The 14,182-nt window shown below is 37.3% G+C and overlaps 1 protein-coding gene across 1 annotated transcript in view; it reads left to right on the top strand.

The window, feature by feature from the left end:
• The window catches only part of HEPHL1 (hephaestin like 1), a 108,916-nt gene that overhangs the window by 38,656 nt on the left and 56,078 nt on the right, over positions 1-14,182 (top strand). Inside the window, exons 5-6 of the mRNA XM_082409877.1 lie at positions 3,731-3,985; positions 7,049-7,217. Coding sequence (XP_082266003.1) covers positions 3,731-3,985; positions 7,049-7,217 — 424 coding nt within the window. The remainder of the gene's footprint in view (positions 1-3,730; positions 3,986-7,048; positions 7,218-14,182) is intronic.

Here is a 14,182-nt window from a genome sequence, read left to right as displayed (position 1 = left end):
TTCTTTGAGAAGATAAACAAAATTAACAAACCTTCAACTAGACTCACTAAGAAAAAGAAAAAGGTCTCAAATAAATAAAATCAGAGATGAAAGATGAGATATTATAACTGATACCACAGAAATAAGAAGGATCATAAGAGACTACTATGAACAAGTATATGCCAACAAATTGGATAACCTATAAGAAATGGATAAGAACCATACAACCTACCAAGACTGAATCAGGATGAAATAGAATCTGAACAGACTGATACTAGCAAGGAGATTGAATCAGTAATCAAAAACCTTCCAACAAACAAAAGTCCAGGAAACAGATGGCTTCACTGGTTAATTCCACCAAACATTCAAAGAAGAATTAATACCAATTCTTCTCAAAATCTTCCAAAAAATAGAAGAGGGAGAAACTCTTCCAAACATGTTTTATGAAACCAGCATTGTGCTGATACCAAAAGCGGACAAGGATGCCACACAGAAAAAGAAAAAATACAGGCCAATATTCCTGATGAACACAGATGCAAAAGTCCTCAACAAAGTATCAGCAAGCCAAATTCAACAATACATTAAAAGGTTCATACACTGTGATTAAGTGGGATTTATTAATCCATGGGATTTTAACCATGAAAGTATGGTTCAACTTCCACAAATCCATTAAAGTGATATACCACAGTAACAAAATGAAAGATAAAATTCATATGATCATCACAATAGACACACAGAAAGCATTTGACAAAACTCAACATCCATTTATAATAAAAACTCTTAACAAAGAGAGTATAAAGGGAACATACCTCAACATAATAAAGACCATATATGACAAGCCCACAGCTAACGTGATACTCAATGGTGAAAAGCTGAAAGTTAATCCTCTAATATCAGGAACAAGAGAAGGATGTGCACTGTTGCCACTTTTATTCAACATAGCATTGGAAGTCGAAGCCAGAGCAATTAGGGAAGGAAAAGAAATAAATTCATCCAAATCCGAAAGGAAGAAGTAACTGTCACTATTTGCAGATGACATGATACTATACATAGAAAACCCTAAAGCCTCCAAAAAAACTGTTAGAACGAATAAGTTAAGTAAATTTGAGGGATATTAAATCAATACACAAAAATCTGTTGCAGTTCTTTACACTAATAATGAATCATCAGAAAGAGAAGTTAAGAAAACAATCTCACTTACAACTGCCTCAAAAGGAATAAAATACCTAGGAATAAATTTAACCAAGGAGGTGAAAAAAACATATATTGAAAACTATGACATTAATAAATTTATTTATTTATTTATTTTTGGCTGTGTTGGGTCTTCGTTTCTGTGCGAGGGCTTTCTCCAGCTGCGGAGAGTGGGGGCCACTCTTCATCGCGGTGCGCGGGCCTCTCACTGTCGCGGCCTCTCTTGTTGCGGAGCACAGGCTCCAGACGCGCAGGCTCAGTAGTTGTGGCTCACGGGCCTAGCTGCTCCGCGGCATGTGGGATCTTCCCGGACCGGGGCATGAACCCGTGTCCCCTGCGTTGGCAGGCAGACTCCCAACCACTGCGCCACCAGGGAAGCCCCTATGACATTAATAAAAAAAATTTAAGAAGACACAAATAAATGGAAAGATATTCTGTGTCCATGGATTGAATGAATTAATATTGTTAAAATGTTCGTACTACCCAAAGCAATCTATAGACACAATGCAATCTCTATTAAAATCCCAATGGTATTTTTTACAGAAATAGAACAATCCAAAAATTTGTATGGAACCACAAAAAACCCTGAATAGCCAAAGCAATCTTGAGAAAGAACAAAGCTGGAGGTATCGTGCTCCTTGATTTTAAATGATATTACAAAACCATAGTAATTAACACAGTATGATATTGGCATAAAAACAGACACAGAGATCAATGGAACAGAATAGAGAGCCCTGAAATAAACCCACGTAAGAATATGCAGGAGGAAAAGGACAGTCTCTTCAATAAATGGTGTTGGGAAAATTGAACAGCCATATACAAAAGAATGAAGCTGGACCACTGTCTTACACACATACACAAATATTAACTCAAATTGGATTAAAGACTTGAATATAAGATCTGAAATTATAGAACTCCTAGAAGAAAACATAGGTGGTGAGCTTCTTGACATAGGTCTTGGTAATGATTTTTAAAATCTGACACCAAAAGCGAAAGCAACAAAAGCAAAAATAAACAAGTGGGACTACATCAAACCAAAAACTTCTGCACAGCAAAGGAAACCATCAACGAAATGAAAAGACAACCGACTGAATGGGAGAAAATATTTGTAAATTGTATATCTGATAAGAAACTAATATCCAAATATATAAAGAACTCATACAAATCAATAGCAAAAAGCCAAACAATCTTATTTTAAAAAAATGAGCAGAAGATCTGAATAGATATTTTTCTAAAGAAGAAATACAGATGGCCAATAGGTATGTGAAAAGATGCTCAACATCATTACTCATCAGGAAATGCAAATCAAAACCACATGAGAGGGACTTCCCTGTAGTCCAGTGGTTAAGACTCCGAGCTCCCAATGCAGGGGGCCGGGGTTTGATCCCTGGTCAGGGAACTAGATCCCACATGCATGCTGCAACTAAAAAAAAAAAAAAAAAAGATCCCACATGCTGCCACTAAGACCTGGCACAGCCAAATAAATAAATAAATATTAAAAACAAACAAAAAAGCCCCACGAGATATCACCTCATACCTGTTAGAATGGCTATTATCAAAAAGACAAGAAATAACAAGTGTAAATTGGTACAACCACTATGAAAAACAGTATGGAATTTCCTTAAAAAAACTAAAAATAAACCTACCATATGATCCAGCAATTCTGCTCCTGGGTATTTATCTGAAGAAAATGAAAACACTAATTCAAAAAGATATATGCACCCCCCATGTTCATTGCAGCATTATTTACAATAGCCAATATATGGAAACAGCCTAAGTGTCCCTTGATGGATGAATGGGTAAAGAAATTGTGGTATATAATAATAGAATATTATTCAGTCATAAAAAAGAATGAAATCTCACCATTTGCAACAGCATGGTGGACTTTTAGGGCATTATGCTAAGTGAAATAAGTCAGGCACGGAAGGCAAATATTCTAAGACCTCTTTTACATGTGGAATCTAAGCAAACAAACAAACAAAACCCCCAAAACCAAGTTCATAGATCCAGAGAACAAATTGGTGGTTAAAGAGGCAGGGGATGGGGATGGGAGAAATGGCAAAAAAGTAACCTGTCTCCTAAGTCCCTTCTAATCAGTTCTTTTCCTTCTCTTCTTGCTGCATGCTTTTGTCATTTAAGTAGCTACTGTGTGTCAGCTTTCCCGCTGTGAGGTAAGACAGGGTTTCTAATTACAAGGAACAGATCTGGTGGGGAAGGTAAATATGTAAATAGAGATGGAGGTAAGAGGTGGCCAAGCTGTCCTGGAAGTATGAACAGTGCTTTTGTTTGCTCCTGATCTCATTGTGTTCACATAACAGCTCGAAGGCTGTTTTCATGTTGCTGATCACTTTTACTGAGTGCTTTTCTCTTGAAAAGACTAATGCTTTTCATTCCTTTCTGGGACTGTATTTTACCAAAGAAACCATGCCTTTCTGCACAAAAACATTACAAGCAATAATCTGTGCTAATTTTCAACTGTGCTAGAGCATGTGTTACCATTTCTTCTGGATCTGCTCGCCTCTGCAGGGGAATCTCTTCCACTAGTGTTTCTGTTTTTCAGCGCTCAATGGATACCTCTTTGGAAACTTCCCCGAGCCTGATATGTGTGTTGGTGAATCGGTGTCCTGGCACCTATTTGGGATGGGGAATGAGATAGACATCCATTCCATCTATTTTTATGGTAACACCTTCATCAGCAGAGGCCATCGGACTGATGTCGTCAACCTCTTCCCAGCCACCTTCCTGACAACAGAAATGATAGTTGAGAATCCTGGGAAGTGGATGATAACCTGCCAAGTCAGTGATCACTTTCAAGGTAAAAAGGACAGAGACGAGTGTAGAGGTGCTTACAATGGTACAATTAAACCACACAATCAATGGTGCTCATTCAGTGCCTGCTGTTGGATAGATTCTCGTACGTGTTATATTTAATTAAATATTAAATTAGGAAATTAGGAATTATATTCCTAATTTTTTATTTTTTTATAATTTTAATTTTTTTCTAATTAAATTATATTTAATTAACTATTAAATTAGGAAAATGTATAATGCCTATTTGGCATCTTATCAACAGATATTTATTAATCACATCCCTATGAACCAGGTAAGAGGTGATTGAAAGAAATGATAAGACCTTCTATGAACCTGGAATCTAGTAGTTAAATATAGTTAGACATTTACAAAATGAATAAAACTTGAGGCAGAATGATATGTGCTCTTTGAGTGCTTTATCACTTTGCTGGAGCAGAGAGGCTTCCTGAGGAGGTGGTCCCTAATCTGAGCCTAGAAAGGTTAGGAATTTGATAGATGAAGAAGGGGAAAAAGGCTTTCCAGGCAAAGGAAGCAACATGAACTGGGAAAAACACATGGGCAATTGTAAATAGAATAATAAATTTTTAGCACTGAAAAGGAATTTATAGATAATCTGGACCAATCCCCCATCCAATTCTTGAATTCTCTTTTGGACATCTCTTTTTAAAATTTTTATTTTATTTTATACTGGAGTATATTTGATTTACAATGTTGTGTTAGTTTCAGGTGTACAGCAAAGTAAGTTATACATATTCTTATATCTATTATTTTTCAGATTCTTTTCCTATATAGGTTATTACAGAGTATTGAGTATAGTTCCCTGTGCTATACAGTAGGTCCTTGTTGATTACCTATTTTATATAAAGTAGTGTGTATATGTTAATCCCAACCTAATAATTGTAGCAGCTTGTTTCATCTCTGGGCTGCTCTGTGAGAACATTCTTCCTTATATTGAGACACAATGCAATGATAGGTACAAAATCCTATGAAAGATGAATGATAAACATTTGTTGACAAATACCTGTTGAATGATTTGGTTCAGGTTCCTTGGGAATAGGTCTTTACTTAGCTGGACCTTAGGCTCATGTCAGAGGAGTGATGAAGGAGAAGCCTTAGAGAGGCAGATTGGGCCCCAGGCAAGCGTCTTTGAATGGCAAGACTAAGGATTGTCTAGAAGGCAAGAGTAAGTCCTTCTAGATCCTTAGGCACACTAGTGACATAATCAGTGCAGTGGTTTAGGAAGATAAATATGATGTCTGTGTGCAGAAAGGACACAGTGGAGAGACTCTGGCTACTGGATGCCAGTTAAGAAGCATTGGTAACATTAGAGTTATGACATATTAAAAGTTTGGCCTAACATGGTAAAAACAAGAATATAAAAAGAAAATGTGTCAATGGGATAAACATAGAAGAAATAATGTGTGATTCAACTTGGATAGTGACTAACTACACACAGTCACTATGAGGTCAGGGATGCAGCTCTTCAGGGCTGCTTTCATTACACATTTTTGTTCCCATCAACCTTAAGCAAACCTCACATTTGTCCACTGGGTTATTCCAGTTAAATTCAATTCAGCAAATGTTGAGCTGCTCAGTTAATATGTATAAGACACTCTCCTGGGAAGACAAAGATGAACAAGACAAAGTTACTACTCTTCCCTGCTCCTACTCCCAGCTTTATTGAGGTATAATTGACAAATAGGAATTGTATATATTTAAGAGGTACAACTTGATGTTTTGATATACTTGCAAGGTGTGATTACCTTACACTCAAGCTAATTAATATATCTATTACCTCACGTAGTTAAACATTTTTGTTGCTGTGGTGGTGAAAACACTTGAGAGCTCAAAGAATACCGAGTTTCAGTTATGCAAGATGAATGGGTTCTGGAGATCTAATATACCCCATGGTGACTACAGTCAACAATACTGTGTGGTATACCTGAAACTCCCTAAAAGGGTAAATTGTAAGTGTTCTCCACACACGATCCCTAAATCTGAGAAGAAACTAATCAAGGCATTAGCAGCCATTTGAGATTAGTAAGATTGCTAAACGCGGCCAGTAGTTGTGGACATAAGCTGGAATACGTTACTGAAATACAGTGTTTCCTAAATTGTCCATACCCTCAGAAAAAAATGTTTAAAAATTAGAAGATACGTATAATTCAATTTTAAAATTAGTGATTACCTCTAGAGATAATGGTGTCGCATTTTGATGTATATCCTTCCTATTTTCTAGACCTTAATATATAAATACTTATATTATATATAAAATGAAACCAATCTATTAATATTGCCCTGTAGCTTACTTTTTCCACTTGTTAATATACCAGAAATAAATTTATATGTCAGTGAATATAGATCTACTACATCATTGTTAATCCTTCCAGCGTCCTTTGTAAGGAGATTACAATTTACTTAACCAACAGTCTTTATTAACACATATATTTTCCCTATTTTTTGCTAAACACTCATAAACATCAATTTATAGAAATGTTTGTACTTTGTCTGACATTTCCTTGGGAAAACTACTAGATTTAGAATTCCTGGGTTGAAGAGTTTAATTTTTTTTAAGCTATGGACATATAGTGCCGAATTCCCCTTTAGAAATTGTTACTCTTCTCTCATAGTGTGTGAGCATTCCCTTTTCCCGGTTCATCTGACAACACTGAGAATTACTAGTCTTTCTAGTCTTTACCAATCTCATAAATGAACAACAGTATCACTTGATTACTATTAAGGTTGAACTTTTCTTTTTTCTTCATTTGTTCATGGGTCAGTAGTATTTCTTCTGTGAATAACCTGTAAATGTCCCTTGCCCATTTTCTATTGGGATATTTACTTTTTTCTTTCTTATTTATCAAAGGTATTTACATATTAATCTTTTGTCATATGTGCTAAAATATCCCCCTACCCACTGTTTATTTTTTACTTTTAACTTTGTTTATGGTCCTGTTTTCCGTACAAAAGTTTTAAATGTTCATGAAGTCAAATCTATCATTCTTCTCCTGTATGATTTCTTTTGGAGCATTTATACCTTGGCTCATGGCTTTCCTCTCTTCTGCAGCTGGCATGCTGGGGCAATACAATGTTGGTAACTGCAAAAGTGGTATTTTTCATCCCAAGATGAAGGGTCAACAGAGGCGCTACTTTATAGCAGCTGAAAAAATTCTTTGGGATTATGGTCCTCAAGGCTATAACAAATTCAGTGGTCTTCCCCTAAATGCCTCTGGCAGGTAAGCTCTCCTTGTTGGTGTTTCTAAGCCTCTCATAAGAGAGGCATCTATTAGGCTTTTCGCTGTGATCTCATTTGTAGTCCAGGCACTGCTCTTATGAGTACATACTGCATAGATAGCATAATGGCATCACTTAAGGAGCTCTGAGCCCTGTAATGTGTACAGCTGAGAAATGGAGGAGTATTTATTGCTTCGTGATTTGCTGGCTAAATCAAAGCCCTAGATTCATTCATTCATCAAACATTTTATGAGCATCTACTATGTGCAAGCTGCAGCGTTACATGTCATGAGAAATACTAAGCTGACAGAGAAGAGAGTAAGGTGCTTGTACATATGAAGCAGACAGTTTTGAAAAGGGAATATAGCAGGACTCTCTCTTTTTGTTTTGTTTTGTTTTGTTTTGTTTTGTTTTGGCCACCACGTGGCATGTGGGATCTTAGTTCCCTGACCAGGGATCCAACCGGCGCCTCCTGCATGGAAACACAGGGTCTTAACTACTGGACCACCAGGGAAGATCCAGCAGGACTCTCTTTCAATGGAGATGAACTAGTCAAGGAAGGTTAACCTTTTTGGCTCAAGAACAGCCTGATATAAGTTAAGCCCCCTCTACCCAGAATTCCTCTTTCTCCCTGTCCAGTATAATGCCATTTTTCCCTTCAAACTCTAACTCTAATGTCACCTCTTAAGAAAAGCCTCCCCTGACACCTGAATAATTTTCTCTGGGCTCCTGCAGCATATAGTATTTTTTCAAATTGAATCTAACAATTCATTAAGTGGATGTAGACTCCTGTGACTTCTTATTGCAGAATCATATGCAAATATGTCTGTGAAAGCATTATAAAATGTACAGTGTGATACCAACAAGTATTGCTATTATCTTATAATCCTTTTTTTAAACATCTTTATTGGAATATAATTGCTTTAGAGTGGTGTGTCAGTTTCTGCTTTATAACAAAGTGAATCCGCTATACATATACATATATCCCCATATCCACTCCCTCTTGCATCTCCCTCCCACCCTCCCTATCCCACCCCTCTAGGTGGTCACAAAGCACGGAGCTGACCTCCCTGTGCTATGCGGCTGCTTCCCACTAGCTATCTATTTTACTTTTGCTAGTATATATAAGTCCATGCCAGTCTCTCACTTTGAACCAGCTTACCCTTTCCCCTCCCAGTGTCCTCAAGTCCATTCTCTACATCTGCATCTTTACTCTTGTCCTGCCCCTAGGTTCTCCATAACCGTTTTTTTCAGATTCCATATATATGTGTTAGCATACGGTATTTGTTTTTCTCTTTCTGACTTACTTCACTCTGTATGACAGACTCTAAGTCCACCCACCTCACTACAAATAACTCAGTTTCCTTTCTTTTTATGGCTCAGTAATATTCCATTGTATATATGAGCCACATCTTTATCCATTCATCTGTCGATGGACACATAGGTTGCTTCCATGTCCTAACTATTGTAAATAGAGCTGCAATGGACACTGTCGTACATGACTCTTTTGGAATTATGGTTTTCTCAGGGTATATGCCCAGTAGTGGGATTGCTGGGTCGTATGGTAGTTCTATTTTTAGTTTTTGAAGGAACCTCCATACTGTTCTCCATAGTGGCTGTATCAATTTACATTCCCACCCACGATGCAAGAGGGTTCCCTTTTCTCCACACCCTCTCCAGCATTTATTATTTGTAGATTTTTTGATGATGGCCATTCTGACCGGTGTGAGATGATACTTAATTGTAGTTTTGATTTGCATTTCTCTAATGACTAGTGATGTTGAGCATTCTTTCACGTGTTTGTTGGCTCTCTGTATATCTTCCTTGGAGGAATGTCTATTTAGGTCTTCTGCCCATTTTTGATTGGGTAGTTTGTTTTTTGGATATTGAGCTGCATGAGCTGCTTGTAAATTTTGGAGATTAATCACTTGTCAGTTGCTTCATTTGCAAATGTTTTATCCCATTCTGAGGATTGCCTTTTCATCTTGTTTATGGTTTCCTTTGCTGTGTAAAACTTTTTAAGTTCCATGAGGTCCCATTTGTTTATTTTTTTTTAAATTTCCATTTCTCTAGGAGGAGGGTCAAAAAGGATCTTGCTGTGATTTATGTCATAGTGTTCTGCCTATGTTTTCCTCTAAGAGTTTTAGAGTGTCTGGCCTTACATTTAGGTCTTTAATTCATTTTGAGTTTATTTTTGTGTATGGTGTTAGGGAGTGTTCTAATTTCATTCTTTTACATGTAGCTAGCTGTCCAGTTTTCCCAGCACCACTTATTGAAGACACTGTCTTCTCTCCACTGTATGTTTATGCCTCCTTCATCAAAAATAAGGTGACCAGATGTGCATGGTTTATCTCTGGGCTTTCTATCCTGTTCCATTGATGTATATTTCTGTTTTTGTGCCAGTACCATACTGTCTTGATTACTGTAGCTTTGTAGTATAGTCTGAAGTCAGGGAGCCTGATTCCTCCAACTCCATTTTTCTTTCTCAAGATTGCTTTGGCTATTTGGGGTCTTTTGTGTTTCCATACAAATTGTGAAATTTTTTGTTCTAGTTCTGTGAAAAACACCATTGGTAGCTTGATAGGGATTGCCTTGAATCTCTAGATTGCTTTGAGTAGTAGAGTCATTTTCACAATGTTGATTCTTCTAATCTAAGAAAATGGTATATCTCTCCATCTGTTTGTATCATCTTTAATTTCTTTCATCAGTGTCTTACGGTTTTCTGCATACAGGTCTTTTGTCTCCTTCAGTAGGTTTATTCCTAGGTATTATATTCTTTTTGTTACAATGGTAAATGGGAGTGTTTCCTTAATTTCTCTTTCAGATTTTTCATCATTAGTGTGTAGGAATGCAAGAAATTTCTGTGCATTAATTTTGTATCCTGCTACTTTACCAAATTCATTGATTAGCTCTAGTAGTTTTCTGGTAGCATCTTTAGGATTCTCTATGTATAGTATCATGTGATCTGCAAAGGGTGACAGCTTTACTTCTTCTTTTGCAATTTGGATTCCTTTTATTTCTTTTTCTTCTCTGATTGCTGTGGCTAAAACTTCCAAAACTATAATAGTGGTGAGAGTGGGCAACCTTGTCTTGTTCCTGATCTTAGTGGAAATGGTTTCAGTTTTTCACCATTGAGGAGGATGTTGGCTGTGGGTTTGTCATATATGGCCTTTATTATGTTGAGGTAAGTTCCCTCTATGCCTACTTTCTGGAGGGTTTTTATCATAAATGCGTGTTGAATTTTGTCAAAAGCTTGTTCTGCATCTACGGAGATGATCATACGGTTTTTATCCTTCAGTTTGTTAATATGGTGTATCACATTGATTGATTCGCATATATTGAAGAATCCTTGCATTTCTGATATAAACCCCACTTGATCATGGTGTATAATCCTTTTAATGTGCTTTTGGATTCTGTGTGCTAGTATTTTGTTGAGGATTTTTGCATGTATGTTCATATCAGTGATATTGGCCTGTAGTTTTCTTTCTTTGTGAGATCTTTGTCTGGTTTTGGTATCAGGCTGATGGTGGCCTCGTAGAATGAGTTTCGGAGTATTCCTCCCTTTCCTATATTTTGGAAGAGTTTGAGAAGGATAGGTGTTAGCTCTTCTCTAAATGTTTGATAGAATTTGCCTGTGAAGCCATCTGGTCCTGGGCTTTTGTTTGTTGGAAGATTTTTAATGATAGTTTCAATTTCAGTGCTTGTGATGGGTTTGTTTATATTTTCTATTTCTTCCTGGTTCAGTCTCAGAAGGTTATGCTCTTCTAAGAATTTGTTCATTTCTTCCAGGTTGTCCATTTTATTGGCATATAGTTGCTTGTAGTAATCTCTCATGATCCTTTGTATTTCTGCAGTGTCACTTGTTACTTCTCCTTTTTCATTTCTAATTCTATTGATCTGAGTCTTCTCCCTTTTTTTCTTGATGAGTCTGGTTAATGGTTTATCAATTTTGTTTATCTTCTTAAAGAACCAGCTTTTAGTTTTATTGATCTTTGCTATTGTTTCCTTCATTTCTTTTTCATTTATTTCTGATCTGATCTTTATGATTTCTTCCCTTCTGCTAACTTTGGGGTTTTTCTGTTCTTCTTTCTCTAATTGCTTTATATGTAATGTTAGGTTGTTTATTTGAGATGTTTCTTGTTTCTTGAGGTAGGATTGTATTGCTATAGACTTCCCTCTTAGAACTGCTTTTGCTGCATCCCATAGATTTTGGGTCTTCGTATTTTCATTGTCTTCTTTTCTAGGTATTTTTTGATTTCTTCAGTGATCTCTTCGTTATTAAGTAGTGTATTGTTTAACCTCCATGTATTTGTATGTTTTACAGATTTTTTCCTGTAATTGATATTTAGTTTCATAGCATTGTGGCCAGAAAAGATACCTGATACGATTTCAATTTTATTAAATTTACCAAGGTTTGATTTGTGACCCAAGATATGATCTATCCTGGAGAATGTTCCAGGAGTACTTGAGAAGAAGGTGTATTCTGTTGTTTTTGCATGGAATGTCCTATAAATATCAATTAAGTCCATCTTGTTTAATGTATCATTTAAAGCTGTGTTTCCTTCTTTATTTTCATTTTGGATGATCTGTCCATTGGTGAAAGTGGGGTATTAAAGTCCCCTACAATGATTGTGTTACTGTTGATTTCCCCTTTTATGGCTGCTAGCCTTTGCCTTATGTATTGAGGTGCTCCTATGTTGGGTGCATAAATATTTAGAATTGTTATATCCTCTTCTTGGATTGATCCCTTGATCATTATCTAGTGTCCTTCTTTGTCTCTTGTAATAGTCTTTATTTTAAAGTCTATTTTGTCTGATATGAAAATTGCTATTCCAGCTTTCTTTTGATTTCCATTTGCATGGAATATCTTTTTCTATCCCCTCACTTTCACTTTGTATGTGCCCCTAGGTCTGAATTGGGTCTCTTGTAGACAGCATGTATACAGGTCTTGTTTTTGTATCAGTTCAGCCAGTCTATGTCTTTTGGTTGGAGCAGTTAATCCATTTACATTTAAGGTAGTCATCGATATGCATGTTCCTATTACCATTTTCTTAATTGTTTTGGGTTTGTTATTGTAGATCTTTTCCTTCTCTTGTGTTTCCTGCCTAGAGAAGTTCCTTTAGCATTTGTTATAAAGCTGGTTTGGTGGTGCTGAATTCTCTTAGCTTTTGCTTGTCTGTAAAGTTTGTAATTTCTCCATCGAATCTAGATGAGATCCTTGCTGGGAAGAGTAATCTTGGTTGTAGATTTTTCCCTTTCATCACTTTAAATATGTCCTGCCACTCCCTTCTGGCTTGCAGTGTTTCTGCTGAAAGATCAGCTGTTGACCTTATGGGGATTCTCTTGTATGTTATTTGTTGTTTTTCCCTTGCTGCTTTTAATATTTTTTCTTTGTATTTAATTTTTGATAGTTTGATTAATATGTGTCTTGGCATGTTTCTCCTTGGATTATCCTGTACGGGACTCTTTGTGCTTCCTGGACTTGATTAACTATTTTCTTTCCCATATTAGGGAAGTTTTCAACTATAATCTGTTCAAATATTTTCTGAGTCCCTTTCTTTTCTCTTCTTCTTCTGGGACCCCTATAATTCGAATGTTGGTGCATTTAATGTTGTCCCAGAGGTCTCTGAAACTGTCTTCAATTCTTTTCATTCTTTTCTCTTTATTCTGCTCTGCAGTAGTATTTCCACTATTTTATCTTCCAGGTCACTTATCCGTTCTTCTGCCTCAGTTATTCTGCTATTGATTCCTTCTAGAGAATTTTAATTTCATTTATTGTGTTGTTCATCATTGTTTGTTTGCTCTTTAGTTTTTCTAGGTCCTCGTTAAACATTTCTTGTATTTTCTCCTTTCTATTTCCAAGATTTTGGATCATCTTTACTATCATTACTCTGAATTCTTTTTCAGGTAGACTGCCTATTTCCTCTTCATTTGTTTGGTCTGGTGGGTTTTTACCTTGCTCCTTTACCTGCTGTGATTTTCTCTGTCTTCTCATTTTGCTTGACTTACTGTGTTTGGGGTCTCCTTTTTGCAGGCTGCAGGTTCATAGTTCCTGTTGTTTTTGGTGTCTGCTCCCAGTGGCTAAAGTTGGTTCAGTGGGTTGTGTAGGCTTCCTGGTGGAGGGGACTAGTGCCTGTGTTCTGGAAGATGAGGCTGGATCTTGTCTTTCTGGTGGGCAGGACCACGTCCAGTGGTGTGTTTTGGGATGTCTGTGACCTTATTATGATTTTAGGCAGCCTTTCTTCTAGTGGGTGTGGTTGTGTTCCTGTCTTGCTAGTTGTTTGGCATAGGATGTCCAGCATTGTAGCTTGCTGGTCATTGAGTGTAGCTGGGTCTTAGCGTTGAGATGAAGATCTATGGGAGAGCTTTTGCCATTTGATATTACATGGAACCAGGAGGTCTCTGGTGGACCAATGTCCCGAACTCAGCTCTCCCATCTCAGAGGCACAGGCCTGACACCCGGCTGGAGAACCAATACCCTTTTGGGAAGTCTGAGGTCTTATGCCAGCATTCAGTAGGTGTTCTGTAGGAGTTGTTCCACATGTAGGTGTTTCTGATATATTTGTGGGGAGGAAGGTGATCTCCACATCTTACTCCTCTGCCATCTTGAAGGTCTCCCCCAAGGTTTTTCTTTTTTTTTAAATAAATTTATTTATTTTTTATTTATTTATTTTTGGCTGTGTTGGGTCTTCATTTCTGTGCAAGGGCTTTCTCTAGTTGTGGTGAGTGGGGGCCACTCTTCATCGTGGTGCACGGGCCCCTCACTGTCGCGGCCTCTCTTGTTGGTGGAGCACAGGCTCCAGATGCGCAGGCTCAGTAGTTGTGGCTCACGGGCCCAGTTGCCCCACGGCATGTGGGATCTTCCCGGACCAGGGCTCGAACCCGTGTCCCCTGCATTGGCAGGCGGATTCCTAACCACTACGCCACCAGGGAAGCCCCCCAAGGTTTTTCTTTAAATTCACTCTTT

Source organism: Balaenoptera physalus (genome assembly GCF_965194825.1).
Source record: "Balaenoptera physalus genome assembly, chromosome: 10".
Lineage (NCBI taxonomy): Eukaryota > Metazoa > Chordata > Mammalia > Artiodactyla > Balaenopteridae > Balaenoptera > Balaenoptera physalus.
Note: the sequence above shows the minus strand (reverse complement) of the source record. Positions and strands in the feature narration are given on the sequence as shown.